Source organism: Aythya fuligula, chromosome 7, assembly GCF_009819795.1.
Source record: "Aythya fuligula isolate bAytFul2 chromosome 7, bAytFul2.pri, whole genome shotgun sequence".
In the NCBI taxonomy this organism is placed as follows: Eukaryota; Metazoa; Chordata; class Aves; order Anseriformes; family Anatidae; genus Aythya; species Aythya fuligula.
Window position 1 is genome coordinate 22,980,930 of NC_045565.1, and position 16,835 is coordinate 22,997,764.

General features: G+C 55.7%; 1 protein-coding gene across 1 annotated transcript; it reads right to left on the bottom strand.

Annotated features, from left to right (window-relative positions):
* Window positions 1-66: 66 nt before the first annotated feature.
* On the bottom strand, window positions 67-16,588 carry ABCC2 (ATP binding cassette subfamily C member 2). The gene is made up of 32 exons (XM_032191342.1): window positions 16,547-16,588; window positions 16,161-16,334; window positions 15,586-15,711; window positions 13,969-14,103; window positions 13,430-13,552; window positions 13,027-13,082; window positions 12,401-12,632; window positions 11,888-12,060; window positions 11,290-11,467; window positions 10,665-10,919; window positions 10,126-10,191; window positions 9,555-9,692; window positions 9,241-9,387; window positions 8,882-8,966; window positions 8,557-8,623; window positions 8,234-8,360; window positions 7,878-8,054; window positions 7,587-7,754; window positions 7,087-7,270; window positions 6,111-6,243; window positions 5,560-5,665; window positions 5,019-5,238; window positions 4,426-4,580; window positions 3,785-3,940; window positions 3,483-3,682; window positions 2,776-2,902; window positions 2,275-2,376; window positions 2,037-2,180; window positions 1,324-1,482; window positions 926-1,092; window positions 597-791; window positions 67-196 (listed from the first exon to the last, which is right to left on the bottom strand). The coding sequence occupies exons 1-32, from the start codon at window positions 16,586-16,588 to the stop codon at window positions 67-69; spliced, it is 4,647 nt and encodes a 1,548-aa protein (XP_032047233.1).
* Between the last annotated feature and the right edge of the window lie 247 nt (window positions 16,589-16,835).

Consider the following 16,835-nt stretch of genomic DNA (forward strand, 5'->3'; position numbering starts at 1 on the left):
GGTGAGTCCAAGCAGGAGGGAGCTGCTCACCGGCACGCTGCTCCACTCCACTTACATCCGCTCCACCTACAGCGTGGTGGTTTCAGTGTTCGTGATGCCAGCATCCTTTGCCATCGCAGAGAAGACGCCCTGCTTCTGAAGGAGCTCCTCAGGGCTGTCGTATTCCACAATCCTCCCTGCGTTCATCACCATCACCCTGGCAGCAGGGAACAAGAACACCTGAGCTCCCACAATCCGAGCCAACGGTGCTGCTGGCACCAGAACTAGAGCCCCACCAGCACACATTCCTCTTACAACCCCATTAGGTGGTTCACCTCTCAGGACAGAGGTGAGGGCTCTCAACCCTGTGCTAGGGGATGAAATGCATATGGTGTCAACAACCCCACTACGACCTGTTGCTGTAAAGGGTCCCAAAAATGTTACTCCCCACTAATGCATGGCCCTCCTTCCCATTCTCTGTCCTGCTTTCCTGGAAGCTCTGTATATTGCTGTCCTGGTCATTGCAACCACCCCATCTTCTCTAACTACAACCTTGTGTCTGTCACTGGCATCTCCCTCCCCTTCCTAGGAGCCCCAGTCCCCGTATCCCATGCTACCTGTTGCTGTCCATGATGGTGTGGAGGCGGTGGGCGATGGTAAGGACAGTGCAGTCAGCAAACGCACTCCGGATCGTTGTCTGGATTAAGTGATCCGTCTCCAGGTCTACAGCTGCCGTTGCCTCGTCCAGGATGAGGATCTTGGCTTTGCGGAGAAGGGCCCGGGCCAGGCACACGAGCTGCCTCTGCCCAACGCTGGATGAGGTGGGGAACGTGAGTTACCAGGCAAACAAGTGGTGCTGAGGACCAGCAGGGCATCTGCGAGCCCACTCGCACACGCCACCCTGACCCCACCACCAGCCGGGGCATGCCTCAGCTCCTCTGCTCACCTCAGGTTCTCCCCTCCCTCGCTCACAAGGTGTTGCAGCCTCTCGGGAAGGTCTTGCACATATTTCTTCAGGTGAGCCAGCTCGAGGGCCTTCCAGACTTCTTCATCAGTGTACTGGTCAAAGGGGTCCAAGTTCATCCGCAGGGTGCCGGTAAAGAGCACGGGGTCCTGCCAGGGACAGCACAGTGTGTTCACGTCTGCCATGGCCCTTCAGCAGAGGTGATGGCTCCAGGACTGCCCACCCCAAGTAGGCCACAGGCTGCTCGCCCTGCTGCCTGCTCCTGGCAGGGGTGGAGGCGAGGGGATGCCCACAGGTCCTGGGCTCTCTGCAGCACCCAGGGATGGGCTGCCCAGGGCACAGAGCCTGGGGAGGCCTCGCAGCAGTGGGATGCAGCTCACCTGGGGGATGATTGTGAGGTTCTGGCGCAGGTCGTGGAGGCCGATCGTCGCGATATCCACCCCGTCGATGACGATCTTCCCTCCCGCAGCCTCCAGCACCCGGAAGAGGCAGTTGGTGAGGGAGGACTTGCCAGCCCCAGTGCGGCCCACAACCCCAACCTGTGGAAGCAAATATTTAGACCCACTGGCAGGGTTGAGGAAAACAGGACAAGTGCTCTTCTCCTGGTGTGGTGGGCCCCCCTGCCCCCTGCTCCCCAGCACATCCCCCCTTTCTCCTGCCAGTTCTCCCTCCACTCCTATGGGAAGGTGTGTGGAGCTGGCTCTACCTTGCAGCCCTCCAGCCCCACATCCAGTTAGGACAGGGTCTGTCTCCCCACGTCTTGGTCCTCTGTGCCATCCCCACAGGCAGCTTTGCTGGCTTGTCTGCACCACGGACTACCAGAGGGCCTGTGCTGGCTGCAGCCATGAACCTTGCTCCCCCAGCAGTGGGGCTTATGCAGGCTGAAGCCACAGAGTGTCAGCACACCCAGTAAGCATCTGCAACCACCACCTCCCAGACTATCTCCTCTGGTCCCTTCCCTGCAGCTCTGGAGTCCCCAGGAGCCACATCGACATCACCATCCCTCCCCAGTCCACAGACTGGAACAAAGAGAGCAGAACCAACAGCATCACTAGGGAAAGAAAGGGTGCACTGCAGGCAGAGAGGTCCTCACCTTCTCGGTACTCCCAATATTGCAGGTGATCCCTTGAAGAACCAGCTCCAGTTCAGGTCGGTAACGAACTTTGTAGTCAATGAACTGGATCTCACCCTTGCTGGGCCAGCCTTGGGGAGGACGTTTTTCTGTCACCCACGCAGCCTGGGGGCACAGGAGTGTTAGGGGGCTGCACCCTGCAGTCCTGGCTTGCACCGAGCTGTGTAGCTGGTGTTTGCCCACACCCTGGTCTCCTCACCTCTCTTTTCACCTTCGTGTACTCATGTACCCGTTCCACAGCCACAATGTTCGTCTCCAGCTCTGAAGACATCCGCACCAGCCAGTTCAGTGTCTGGGTCACCTGCATGGCAGCGCCAGATGACACAGAGCTTAGCAGTACTCAAGAACAACCACCTCCCACCAACAGCTGAGAGCTCACGGACACAGCCTGGGCACAAGCATCCCTGGCAGCCCGTAACTTTCCTCTCACCAGCCACAGCCCCCTTTCCCCAGCCCTTCAAAAGCTTTGCTGCAGTGTCTCTGATCCACAGAGAATGTGCTCCTGACCACAGCAGCTAGCATATCCCTCACACTGGGATGTGTGCTCTCCTGGCTTCAAAACAGTTCCCAGGGATTGCCCTCCCCAGCAGGGAGACCCCAGCTAATCCCCTCCCCACATGTCAGAGCTGGATGCAGCCAGCCCAGAGCCATCAGGGTGCTGCTCCCAGAAATGGAACAGAAAAAGCCTTCATTGACTCACATTGAGGGCGGAGGAGATAGAGAGACCCACAATGCCCCCATCCAAAGTGCCCTTCGAAATCACAGCTAGAAGTGCAGAGAAGAAGACCACCAGGCTCCCAACGAACTCCAGACGGATGGCCAGCCACCTGCACAGGGAGAACACGGCCCCAGCATGGGGCCCACCAGTGAGACCAGCATCCCACCAGCAGCCCTGAGCTCAGCACCATACATGTGGTACCTGCCCCTACACCGCATGTTGTTTGTGGCTAATTCTGCAAGCCCTTCCACCACATCTGGCAGTCCCTGTGTCTCACATGTAACTTCCAGTGTTGGTAATGCCATATCAGAGGAAACCCAGCTACACAAACCTCACACACCCAGAACATCTACCCAGACACATACCAGCAGCAGGCAGTGCCCCCATCACACCCTCACCTGGCCTGAAGCACCAGCCTCTTCCCAAAACCCAGCAAGAGCATCACAGTCCTCAACAGCACAGACCAACCTGTTCAGGCTCTTGATGCTTTATAGGGACCATTCTCTACATTTCACAGTCACCCTAAAAGGTGTCCTTCCCACATACAGTGACCCTATCCCAAGCTCCCCCAGTGCAGACTCTCAGAGCATGTCCTGAGATAAAGAGGGAGGACTTCAGCATCCCAGGAACCTATCTCAGGACCCGAGGCCCCTGGATGCAGAGTGCTGTGGCAGAAGGAGCAAACTCACCTATTTGAGACAATCCAGGAGTACACACTTTTCTGATTGATGTCCATTGTGCTCTCATTCTGCTTTAGGAACCGCTCCTGGTGTCCATAGGCCCGGATGACAGAAAGGCCTGACACTGTCTCACCAAAGTGGGAGTAGATGGGAGACCTGGTGACAGAGTCCAGACGCCGCAGCTGGCGTGACGTGGAGATGTAGAAGCGCTGAAATGAGGGACACAGCTCAGTTATCCACCCAAACCCTGGCAGCGACAAGGGTACTGCTCCGAGCAGGGCAGAAGCTTCTCTCAGGTACCAGGTACTCACCAGCACAAAATAGTAGAAGATGCCCAAGGGAATGACAATGATAGTGAAGAATGGGGTGGCCAAGGAGATCATGAGCAATGTGCTAATGATAGCCATGAAACAGGAGAGCCAGCTGCGGAAGGACATGGGAATGGTCTCATCTACTGTGAAGATGTCCTACAGTGTAAAAAGAAGCAGGGAGAAGCAGTCAGTGACCCCAGAGAGAGGAAGGAACCCAAAGACTTCACACATATACAGTTCATGAGGAACACACGTATTTGTTCATCAGAAACAAAAAGCGACAGGGCTGGCTCCAGGTCCACGTAGGTGTACCCAGGTCTCCAGCTGGCTATCATCCCTCTTCTAGCTGGGTGTCCTGTTTTGACCCCAAAACAGGACATAATATCCAGCCGTGGCCTCCCTTGCACCGAACAGAAGAGAAAATAATTTATTGGGATCCGCTGTCCAATCTCCTGCTATTAAATATAGCCCAGGAGGTGGTTTACCTCATAGGCAGCCGTGCATCCACCATACCCTTCTACTCCCTTCCAGGCCCTGATCTGGGCACATTTGTGCAGTGCTGAACTTCAACAGGGATGTGCCACCACCCAATGCTCTTCAGACCGGCCAGAACAAACACCTTCTGGGGATTGTTCTCTTACCTTGGCAAACCTATTCACAATGCGGCCAGTGGGGGTCGTGTCAAAAAAGCTCATGGGCACACGCAGGATGTTGCTGAGCAGTCGCTGATGCATAATGCGGGAGGCCCGCACGGCGCCGTGAGCAGACAGCATAGTTGCAAAGAGCAGGAAGATAGCTGTAAGGAGAGCACGGGGTGGTCAGCACCGGCTTGAGTGTGATGCTGGCCCCAAATCAGTCCCTCTGGCTCATGGGGCACACCGAGAAGAGAGGAGGCATCAAGATGCTCTGCAGTGACCCTCTGTGCCAATCCTGCACCTCATCTTGGGAAGCCCCAGTAACTGTGTCCCACCACAGGGGGAGAACATTAACCCTTTGGGAAGGCTGTGGGCACTGGCAACGTCTCCAAACTGGTTACAGACTGCGATCCTCAACATAAGAGGGCAACACAGTCTTCTTGGGTCAGTTTGCTCTGACTTCATGCTCGTATCTGTACCCAGTCCAGGCAGGAGCAGGAGGGAAGGCACCAGCAGGCAGCTGGACACTGCTGGCTGCAGGCCTTATCCCTGCTGGGCCACATCACTGAGGTGAGCAGATCCTGTGTCCCCACACTCACCTTGAGACACCCCCAGTGCCCCGAAGACCCCGATCCTCAGGTCTCGCTGCTGCACGGGGTAGGTCTGGTTCTGGTAGCGCTCCGCATCATCAGTCCAGGCACTGAGCCACAGGTTGGTCCCCACATAGGCCACGTACTGTGCAACATAGCCCATGGCAACCCAGAACGAATACCCCCAGCCAACAGCACGCAGGTACCGCAGGTACATGGAGAATTTCACCTGTGGACCAGTTCAGACATCACTACTGCGTAGCAAACACCAGCCAGGAACAGCCAACACAGCCTCTGTTCTCCTTCCCCACCGCCCATGGTGCTGCTCACACACACCTCCTCCTTCCCCACCACCCTGCACTAGCAGCCTGTCCCTCAGCCAGGGCCATCTCGGCCACCAGCTCCAGGCAGCACTGTCCCCTTCGGTGCCACTTGGCTGCAATGGGGCCACAGAAAGCTGGAGCTGGCTTCTCTGGGCCACAGCCAAGGTCTTGCAGGACTGAGCCAGGGCATTATGCTGTCCCTCCTACCCCCTTGCCATCCTCCTCACCTTGCCAGTTTCCACAGCTTCCTTCTCGATCAGCTGCTGGCCCTTCACTTTCTTAGGGGGCTCCTCCTGGGACTTCTTCCAGGAACTGGTGCTCTTTGTACTGAGGCTGCAGGGAGGTGATGGGCACCGTTAGCCACAGGGTGCTGCATGGCTCCTACTCCCCTGGGGGTCCACCCCTGTGCTGCGCTGGGACACCAGCCTTGGAGCCCCCTTGGATAAGTGTCCTGACGTGCACAGCTTTGAATGAGCTTTGTGGAAGCCCTAGGCATTTGCAGCCGTGAAATCAGAGCCCTTGGCCCCAAAAGCAGAACCAGCCCAGCAGAAGGAGTTTCAGAGAAGACCACAGGGTGAGGCTGTGGCACAACGATGCAAGTAAAGGCAAGATCAGATGCTCTTTACCCCGCCTAGCTGCTGGTGGCAGAAGCTGACAGGAAGGCTCCCAGTCCCTTCTCTGCAGGAATCCCCCCAGTGAAGCCCACAGCCCCTTTGGTCTCCTAAAGAGCAATGCAGGAGCCAGGGGAGAGCGCTGAGAGCTCTGGCTGAGTCCCCACCTGCGAACGAACTCTCTCCGATGGACACTGGCCTCTCGCTTCAGCGTCGCAGACACCACATCATCGGGACCCTCCTCCACACAAGGCTCAAGAGTTTCATCTCTCTGCTCTTCAGCCTCCTCTAAAGCAACAGCTACAGACACAGGGGTGAAGAAAGGCAGGGTCAGGCACTGAGGAGAAGATCCCATGCACCAGAGCATACACTCATCTCCACCCCCTGTTCCAGGCTCAGGCTGCATCCTCCAGCCACACATCACTCCTCTTCCAACCCTGCTGCAAGCCCACCACAGCAGGGGGAGGAAGAAATCCGCTGTGGGGGGAGAGCTGGCAGGGAAAGCAGGGCTAAAGGCCTGCACAGAGGCAGTTCCTGGTGCTGCCTTCTGCCTCAGAGATTTGTGCTAGTTTAGGAGGTGCGGGACCCAGTAGGCCACATCACTCCAGTTTAGGAGCACTTCTCTGAGCTGAGAGATGGATCCTGTGGGGACAAAATGGGAATAGCCAGGCTTCAGCTGGACAACTGCATTATCAGTGTTTACCCAGGGCTGAGCCTGGGCAGGGCAAGCATCTACCTGACCTGGTGTCATTCCTTTCCGTAGGACTGGGGGAGCTGAAAAAGATGAAATATTATCCAACACCACGCTCAAAAGAAACTAAAGGATCTTTCTCACCCCAGCATTGTTAAAGTGCATAGCTTGTTGCCTCATAAGACTATGGGAGCCATACACATAAAAGACCTGAAAAGGCAGTAAAGCGTTAGACATCCGTTGGTGGCTGTTCACAGTAATACCTGGACGCAAATCTTTGGCAGAAAGTCCTTGAGCTGCTGGTTGTGGGCAGCTGGGAAGGACACACAGCAGCCACAGCTGGGGCCTGGACTGGACAGAGTCAGGCCAGAGTAATGAACAGGGTCATGGGGCTTTCACAGTCTCAAGACACACACACAGCCCCTTCACCTGCCCAGTAGAGTTTCCAGTACCTGTGGTATTTTGCTCTGCAGCCTCCTCCTGGTTGCCGTAGGAGTTCAGGAACTGGGCAAAGGCCCCCCTGTTTGCAAGCAGGGTGCTGTAGGAGCCGTGTTCAGACACTGCTCCTGCCACCAGCACCACGATGTTATCAACCTGGGGCAGGAAACTGATACCGTGTGTCACCAAGATCCGTGTCTGCAATAAAGCGGCACTGCAGTTGGAGGGTAGTGAGCATCAGAACACCCCCTGCCCCCCAGCCTGCACCCTGCAGGCTCTCTGTCCTCTAGTTGGGGACCTCTCCATTGATCACTACCTGCCCGTGAGGACACAGGGCACCCCTCGCTTCTCCACACCCCTCTGGGGATCCACAAGGATTCTCCCACCTACTGGAAAGCTGGGGGATCCCTTCTCTGTCCCAAGCAAGCAACCCCAGCCTTCCCTGGACGGCCAACACAGTGCCAGGGTCATTTCTACCTGTCCTAGTCCCAGGAAGAAGGACACGAGTGCTCACCTTCTTCTGCAGCAGTCCTTTTGGCCCCAGCACGTTCTCGAAAAGGTATTTGCCCACATGTGCATCCACGGCAGAGAGGGGGTCATCCAGGACGTAGATGTCGGCATTGCTGTACACTGCCCGGGCCAGGCTGACCCTCTGTTTCTGTCCCCCACTCAGGTTAATGCCCTGAAAGGGAAGGGACCTCTGTGAGCCCTGGGCAGGCACAGGGCAATGGCTCTTTCTCCTGCTGCATGTGTTTGCCCCACAGTTGTTCACCCCACCTCTCCACACAGTGCCCAGGGCTGGTACCTTCTCTCCAATCTCCGTCTGGTCCCCTGCGGGCAGCAGCTCCAGGTCTGGGAGGAGGGCACAGGCCTTGATGACCTGCTGATACCTAGCTTCATCCAGCTCCGACCCAAAAAGGATGTTGTCTTTCAGCGTGGCATTCTGGATCCAGGCCTGCTGGGGGACGTAGGCCAGAGAGCCCTGGCAGAGAGACACAAGAAGAGGTTCATCACCAGGACACCAGCCTGAACACGGCCCCCTCCCACAGCTGGTCCTTGTCCTGGAGCCCCTCTGGTACCAGTCTGGTCCCTGACCTGGGAGGCTGCACGGTCACCCAGTGCCTGCCTCGCTGCCCCCTGCGAGCCCCGCAGCCCTCTCACCTGGATATTGATGTGTCCCTTGATATTCTCCATCTCCCCCAGCATGGCTGACACCAGGGAAGACTTGCCCGAGCCCACAGCACCCACCACAGCCACCAGGCTCCCAGGTTTGATGTCCAGAGTGACACTGCAAGACAAGAGTGTAGAGTAAGCAGCACTACCAGGTCACCCCGGCACAGGACCAACACAGAGCAGAGGAGCACCTCTGAGGGGTGCACCTCTAGCAGCATTGTGAAGAGGTGACTGCTGCCCCCAGCTAACATTTTCCAAGGAGAAAGACCCTCTCCCCACCCCTCTGGCCCCACACGACACAGAGCACTTACTCTCTTATCGTAGCATTCCCATCCTGCTCCCAGGAAAATGTGGCGTCCGAGAAACGCACAGCGCTGCCTGCCAACACAAAGACACCTCAGGACTGAGGAAGCCCTGGACTGCCTTGTCCCTGATCCCAACCCACACGTCCCCAAACCCAGCCTGCACAGCCCCCAAACCCTTCTGCACAGCCCTTCACCTGGTTCTGTCTAGTTCCCACCTCCCTAGCTCCATCTCCAAACTAGCTCAGCCCCTACTGCCCCACGGCCCCACTGCTCAGTGGGCAGGGTTGGGCCAGCCCATGACCCACAGGGACTAACACAGAGATTTGCCTACCTGAAATGGGGTCGTGATGAATAGCTGAGGTGTCCATCTCTTCTCCACCCAGGTACCGCTCCAGCCTCGCCGTCGAGACATTGGTCTGTCACGGTAGAAAGAGGACGGCATGGCTTGGTAGGCTGCCAGGAGCCCCGTAAGCAGAGCACCACATACACACAGCGCTCACCCAAGCAGAAGCCCCCACCTCTCAGCCCCAAGCCTGTGTCACACACTAGTCTTTTCCCACCCTATTGCCAGCAGAATCCTGTGCACATATCCCTGGGTGTCCAGGGCCCAGGTCCATCACACATCTAAGCCCCATGTGCTGGTTTGGATAGAGGTACCACGAGACCCTCCTGCACTGCGTGGGCACTGACCTGCACCAGGGAAGAGAGGACCAAGGGCAGCATGGACATGGGGAAGCGCAGCACATTGAAAAGGGAGATGGCAGTAAAGGCCTTCTGTGCATCCAGGACGTTATTCTGATCCACCAGTACGTAGACAGCAAAGCTCGCCAAGGACACCTGGGACAGGTAGCAGCAGAGAAAGCCACCATCAGTGTGGTTGGGTGCCCCTTTGCTCCCCCTCACTGCACTTCAGCCGAGGTTCCCCATCTCTCCCACCCCCTCGAACACAGCCCAGGCCCAGCTCCCAGGGTGGTGCAGCTCTCCCTAGGCCCTTCGGCACTCACCAGGAAGGGGGCACATGTGAACACGAAGATAGAGATTGACTGCAGGTAGGTGAAGTTCAGCAGGTCCTTCAGCTCACGTGCCCGGATCTCGTTGATTCGCTTCTCAAAGGAGGGCTCCCAGGCAAAAAGCTTCAGAATCTGTGGGGCAACCAGGGTGAGCAGGTGTTGACCTCATGGGAATGCCCACCCTCACACCCAGCTCACTGGCAGCCAACACCTTGCTCAGAAGCCTGCTTGCCCACCGCATTCCCCGTGGCTCTGAGCACTTTCCCACAGCATTCCCACTCCCCATCCTTGGTTCACAGGTCACTGTGAGCCTCTGCCACCATGGCAGTACGCTCACCACCGTGGCTGTCCAGGAAATCCCTGGGACACCCTTTCTGTAATTGAAGTCTTGTTCCAGGTACCCAGGGCTTCTCTCCAGCCAGCCTTTCACAAGGGAATTTAGAGACTGAGACTTGGCCACCCCAGAGACCCCAGGCCAGACAGTAACTCTGATGCTGTAGGGTTATTGGGGTGCACTGTCTCTGCTACATTGCACCAAGGAGAGGAGTGCAGCTCCACTGCTCACCTTGATTCCATTGAGGACTTCACCCATTATTTTCATGCGCTCATCTTTGTTCTTCATGTTCCTCACCTACAAAGAGAAGAGCCACGGGTTGTGTCAGCATCTAAACCAGGCAGAGCTCACCCTTGGAAATACACCTGTGCTGCCCCAGGGAACAGAAGGGGGGGGGCTCCAGATCCCAGAGAAGCCATGAAGCTGGATGTTGGCTCCCTGGGGCTCTGGACATTCTGGTAAAAAAACCACCCTGTTATGATGCAGAATCTAGAGCTTTATGTTATGGTTGGTAATATCTTGCTTTCAGCCCTCAAGGCTGCACTCAGACCTGTTCAAGTTCAGATTGATCTCACCTGCCTCCTGCTTATCTCAGGTGCTCATCTCCCCCTGGCTTAAGCTACAGCCCCCCCAGCCCAAGTCAAACTTCCTAGCCTGGGAAAGATCTGCAGCATAACAAGGCAGGCAAGGGAATTGTGGAAAATTAGTGGGGAGAACGAGAGAAGGCCTCTGGAGTGGGAGGACAGGGAGAATATTGCCCCACCACTGACCTGAATGGCTTTGGCCTTAGCAACCAGGAACCCATTGATGGGGATAAGCAGCACCATGACTGCAATGCCAGCCAGGACAGAGGGGCCCAGCTCTCCCCAGAGGAAGACGATGGACAGGATAATTTGCAGGGGGGATGACCACAGCTGGTGGATGAAGTTGGCCATGTCCATGAACCTCTGGGCATCAGCAGACATCAGATTCACAGTCTCTCCCACCGTGGACTCCTTGCGGGTGGCGCTGGACATGGTGAGTGCCTGGAAAGATTAAAAAACAGTCACTGCAGGGCTCTGGGAGCAGCTTGGCAGCCAGCAGAATGACACAAAGCAGGGCACTAGCAGGCCAGGCTGAAACTGCTCCTGGTGCTTCTCTGCTGGTCAGGGGTGCTCTCATCACAGCCTGCACACGGGGAGCCAGCGACACGCTGGGAGCAAAGCAACACATCCAAGGACAGGAATACCAGGGGCAGCTGCCCTAGGTGTTGCACTGCTCTGAAGAGAAACCTCTCCTTGGTCCCTGGTAGCCATCAAAGCAGTTTACCCCAAGGTGCTTGGGCAGGCAACAGATGCCAGATTCCCCAGCCCAGCTGGGAGAAAGCTAACTGGGTGGTGATGGGACCATACCAACCTTCTTGTAGATGGCAGCGATGAGACTGGCACGCACGTTTGTGCCTAGATGGAAGCACAAGTGGAAGTACTGCTGCAGGCAGAGGGACTGGATCAGTGCCGTCAGGAAGAGCAGGATGGAATACAGGTAGCCTTGCCAGGCAAACGCCTCCTCATCCGACACAAAGGCGATCAGCAGCCTGGAGGGCAGAGAGGGCCATGAGACACCCACCCTCCTGAGACAGCCCCAGGCAGGATGCTCCAGACCAACAGAGGGAGAGCAGCCTCACAAGGGTAGTGACAGAGACCCTGCCCCACACAGCTGGCTGGACACACAGCAAGCTGGGCCCCCCGCCTTAGGGAGACTATTTTGAAGGATGTCGGGAGCAAGACCTCATTCTCAGCAGCTGGCAGCCAGCTCAGATCTACTCGGTTCTTCATTAAACTGTAACCCAAGACCTTCTCTTATCTTTGTCGAGGGCACAGAAAGTCACCAGGGTGTGGGACTGGGAGAGGTGTGTGTGTTGTGGTGGTGGGGTTGGAGCTGTGCACAGAAGAATGTGGTGGGGCTGGGTGCGAGGTCAGGAGAGTGCATGGACAGGGAGAGAGGAATGACTCACTTCAGCAGCTGGGGGCTGACAAACACAAGTCCATCGTGCACCAGTTTGAAACCCACTGAGAGCAGGAGGTTCTTCCAGAAGGTTTTACCGAGAGCTTTCATCAACCAACCCCTGGGGTAATCTTTGTGAGGGCCTTTGGCCCCCTTCTTCTTCTTCTTTGGCTGCTTCTCCTCCTAGAGGGAAGATGACACAGAAGTAATTGGGTGGGTTGTGTGGCTTCTTGCAGCTGGAAGGATGCTTCCAGGACAGCTCCACAGCTCCCAGACCAGGTTATCCTGAATGAAGGAGCTGCTCGTACTGCAGACCTGAGGGTGGTTCCTGCCCTTCTGTAGGGCAGGAGGATGGAGACTTTCCTGCTCTCTCAAAAGTAAGGGGATCTCCTGAGGACTGGAAAGACTGTGTCATGGGTCACCCCATCCTTGCCAAAGACCCCACAGAATCAAAGTAGGGAAAACCCAGCACTGGGGCTACAGGGAGCTGACATTATTCCCACAGGTGAGGGAAGGGACTTACCATCACCAAGATGTCTTGGCTCTGGGCCTTGCTCATACTATTCCCATGGTCTGGGTCACTTTCCCGCTGTCTTTTTTTGCGTTTCCGTATCTCCAGTTCTGCTTGGGCCTTCCTCACTGCAGTCTTCATGTTCTTCTCAAAAGCACCGTAAATAGCCTGTATCTTGTCTTTATCTTTCAAGTCCCAGACATCCTCAATCTCTAAGGGCTTGCGATAGCCCTTGTAAACCATCCTGTGGGGCAGAGAAATCTCCCCTTAGCAAGCCTCCAGCACTACATCAGCGTGAGAGTCCGTGCTGCAAATTGAGAGCTTTCACACCCAGCCTGGCCCTGACAGAGGGAAGAATGCCAGCTCCCTGCTTCGTGTTCACACAGCCTGGTATGGCTGCAGCTTCTCCTCCTGCTCCCAAGCAGACGGGCAACTTCTGTGCCACGTCCCAGCTGTGGCAGATTGCTGCTCCCTGAAAGCTGGACCCATACACCAGGTACCAGTGCACAACAAGGCAGGAGGGGGCTGAGCTCAGGCTGCACAGACAGCATTGAAAATGACGTCTCTCTCTGCGCTGGCCCAGCCCTAAAGCACTGCTGCTTTTCACCAGCCCAGACCTCCCGCGGAGCCCTGCTCACCTGCTGTACCACTCGAAGGTGATGGAGCTCAGGAAGGAGGCTGTCACCTCTGGATTCTAGGGTACAAAGCAAAGAGAAGTGGGTACTGAGGCATCACGAGTGCTGAGAAGATGGTGTTGACAAGAATTGCCTTGGCACCCCAACCCTTAAGAAACCCCAGAGGTTTCAAACAGTGCCAGCTTCAGCTCCAGGAACCCCTCCTCACAGCCAGAAGTGCCTCCTCCTTGGGGACACATGCAGGTGCCCCAGGCTGCAGGCTCCAGATCTCCTTGCGCCCCTTGCTGACATCCCCCAGTCTCACACAGGCATCTCTGCAGCCTGAGGCAGCCCACCCTGCCCTGCACAAAGCCAGCCGGGATGTGCCACCCCGAGTCCCACACCCGCTCCTGCCTGCACCTCATACCTTGTTTGTCATTTCCTTTGCTTCTGGGGCAATGTCTGAGAAGCCTGAGAGAAGGAAGAGCAGCAGCTGGAGCCCATAGGAGATGAAGAAAAGGACAAACCGTGGCACATCGGAGATTGAGTCCTGCAAGAGTGCAGAGTCCAGGGTGAATCCTGGGGCTTGCCTCAAGCCCACCAAGCCCTCAGTGGCAGAGCATCCCCAGGACAGTGAACAAGCCAGGCCCAACAGAGCAGTTGCAGAACTTGCTTCGGTCCCTGGCTCAGCTTCCCTTCACCACCCCTCTTTCCTTCTCCCTGACCTCCTCCTGGAAGTCCAAAAGGGGATAAAATGGTCCCAGAGAGCTTATGCTTCTTCAAAGGGAGTGGGTGATTTTAAAGAGCAGTTCGTCTTCAGGCCTCTTCCAGCCCCCCAAGGTTCTTAGGGCAACTGGGACCCCAGTGATGCCACTGAGAGCTTGTCAGGGGGTGAAGTCTGCAGGGACTTCCTTTGGGGACAAAACCAAACTGTTGGGAAGCACCCAGCTTCCTGCCAAACCTGACCTGCAGTGCTCTCCGGACGAGGGACTGGAACCGTAATATCCCACAGAGCAGGGACAGAATCCAGAAGCAGAAAAGTATCCCCGAGTCCCTGCGCAGGCAGAACCGGCGTGTGTCATGGATCAGCAGGACCAGGAACTAGAAGGAAAATCGGTCTGAGCTTCAGGCAGGGCAGCAAGACTAGGTCTTCCTTTTAAACGTGCCTTTGGGGCATGTGTCCCAGGACATGGTCTTCTGGGATTCACTATCCTGAAGACACTCAGCTCGCTGCCAGCCCTATAGGAGCTTTGGACTTAAATGCAAAGAGCAAAGGTTTATTTCAGAAAGATGTAAGATCAAACTCCTCTTGGAAAAAAAAAAAAAAAAAAAAAAAAAAAAAAGGTCTGAAGGCGCACGATACAGCAGGGCACTACTTCTCTTTTAAGAGAGTTTTAGATTTGCTGTGAGGAGTGAATATTGAACATCACTCTGTCTCCTGAATGTTGCCTCAAAGCCTAGAATTAAAGCCAGATCAAAGACCCAGGCAGGGCAGTATCTCTGAGCAGTCCCCTCGGATTAAAATCTCTCATAAACTTAGCATGTAAAACCAAATGAAACCAAATGACATGATAAAAGAGCAATTGTTAGCAAACCGGGGTGTTATGTCTGCTTGTAAGTGTAGCTCCTAAGTTTTATGGCTTTAAGACTGCTACAACAGTTCATAACTTCTACGAGAGATCTGCTACTTCTGCACGTATTCTATCACAGCTAACAGCCTCTATGTCCTTAGTTTCCTAGAGGACACATCTCACAAATCGTTACTCATAAATCACATCTTTAATCACAGATTTTTAATCACAAAACTTTAATCACAAATCTTTACTCCCTAGGAATTCTGTGGCACTTCACAAGTCTTCCCACAAAATGCAGCAGTTACACGCAGGAAACTGAGATATCAGAGCAGCATGCCATGGACTGATGCTCATACTGTGCTATCAGTCCCGTGAAACCCGTACTCCTCCCTCCTTGAGCTACACTTCACCCTACTGCAGCTTCACCCCTCAGCCCGGCTGCTGAGACACGCAGCTGGGGCCCTTGCTGCTGCAGGGCACGAGGCTGGTTATAGATAGCACAGCTGATCCCAGACCCCTTGGGAGGTTGTGCCTGCTGGAGACGTGTTATAAAAAAAATAAATAAAAATCCAGTGTTTTGCATCCAGTTTCTGGGGCTGGCCCCCATCACTTACCTGAGGAGCAGTCAAGTCCTTTCTGATGTATCCCTGTGCTCAGCCTGGCTGCCACGTTGCCCGTAGCTATGCCTAGTGCAGAGCTCTCACCACCCCATCCTGCCCTGCCTGGGATCTTCCTTAAAGCAGAAAGGTCACTAAGGCCTCTGGCAGAAAGCTCAGCTATGGCCCCAGTTTTTAGGAAGCAGGAGGGAGCACCACACAGCCAGACACCCACCCTCAGCCTATTCCCTTGGGCACTTCCCATACATATTGAGGGCTGCTCCCTACCCATCTCCCCAACTGTTTCCCTGCAGAGGCAGCTTCCCCCCATCCCTGTGCAATGGAAGCTTTCTGCTGCTCGTCCCTGCAGTCACATCCTGTCTTTCTGGTGACAACGTCCAGCTAGCGCTTACCCAGGTGACCATGTACAGGCTGGGGTTTGTGTACTGCACAGCTGGCGGGGAGTCCAGCCCCATGTCCTCCAGAAATGCCAGCACCAACTCTGCCACCGCCGTCAGCACCAGCAGCACAGTGAGCACCTGCGTGGAGAGGGCAGCGGTCATGAGGGGAGGGCCAGCCTAGCAGGTGCACTGGGCACCACTGGGAGACAGTGCAACGGGACGAAAAGCACCGAGCCCCATAGAGCATTGCACCCCTCCAACCCATACCTGGCCAGGACAGTTTTCTAGGGCCATCCCACAGGAGCACTGCCATCATTTTAAGCTCAGAGCACAAGAACCCACAGGATGATGGGCCACAACACATACCTAAGCCCTTCCTGCACATCCCAGCCCCATTATCCTCTCTGTCCCAGATATACCTCATCATAGGCTTCTCTTTGAGTACCCCCAGCCCATTGCTCCCTCTTTCCTACACTTTCCATCCGTCCATTCTTCATCTTACTCCAACCCAGAGGCTTTCCACTCACCACCCCTTCATCCCAGGCTGCTCCAGCCTGCCCTCCGTGTCCCCCTCAGCCCCACTCCACCTGTTTGAAGATGTAGAGTTTGGTCAGAGACGATTTCCTCTCTTTGCCTCTGCACATGGGCAGGAGCTGCCATGGAGTGAAAACCCAGAGGAAGCCAAGGGGGATCCAGACCAGCACAGTCTTCTGGAAGCACTCCGGCAGGTCAGCATCTGGGCGAGTGAGGTACGAGGCGTTCTGTTGGCAAGGACAGACAGCCAGGTCACTCGGGATCGCTTGACCCTCACCTGACTCACAGCACAAGAGCCAGAACTTCTAGGGCTCCTACCCACAGTTTCCATCCTACTGCAGCCTCAGTCCTCCACACCCGCTCTCCCAATTTACTGCTCTTCCCTTCCACTGAGCATCCTTCCCCGACAGGCAATGGTGGCCCCGATGCAGCCACTCACCCAAAAGACAGAGCCGCAGAACTTCTCCAGGGCTGCCGACATGGCTTGGTTCAGGCGAGATGAGATGGCAGCTCCTTCTCCTCACTCTGCTCGGTTGTGAGAGTCCTGGGTGGATACGCGGGATAAAAGTCCCCACACACCCTCAGCTGGTGTTGGGATAAAATCCCTGATGGTACTCAGTTAATTATCAACTTGGTGTCATTGCACAATGCCACAGACCAACGCGCTGACCAAAAGGGCCTTGGAAAACCACACAAGCCCCAGGGAAGGGAAAAGAGGAAGCCCCAAG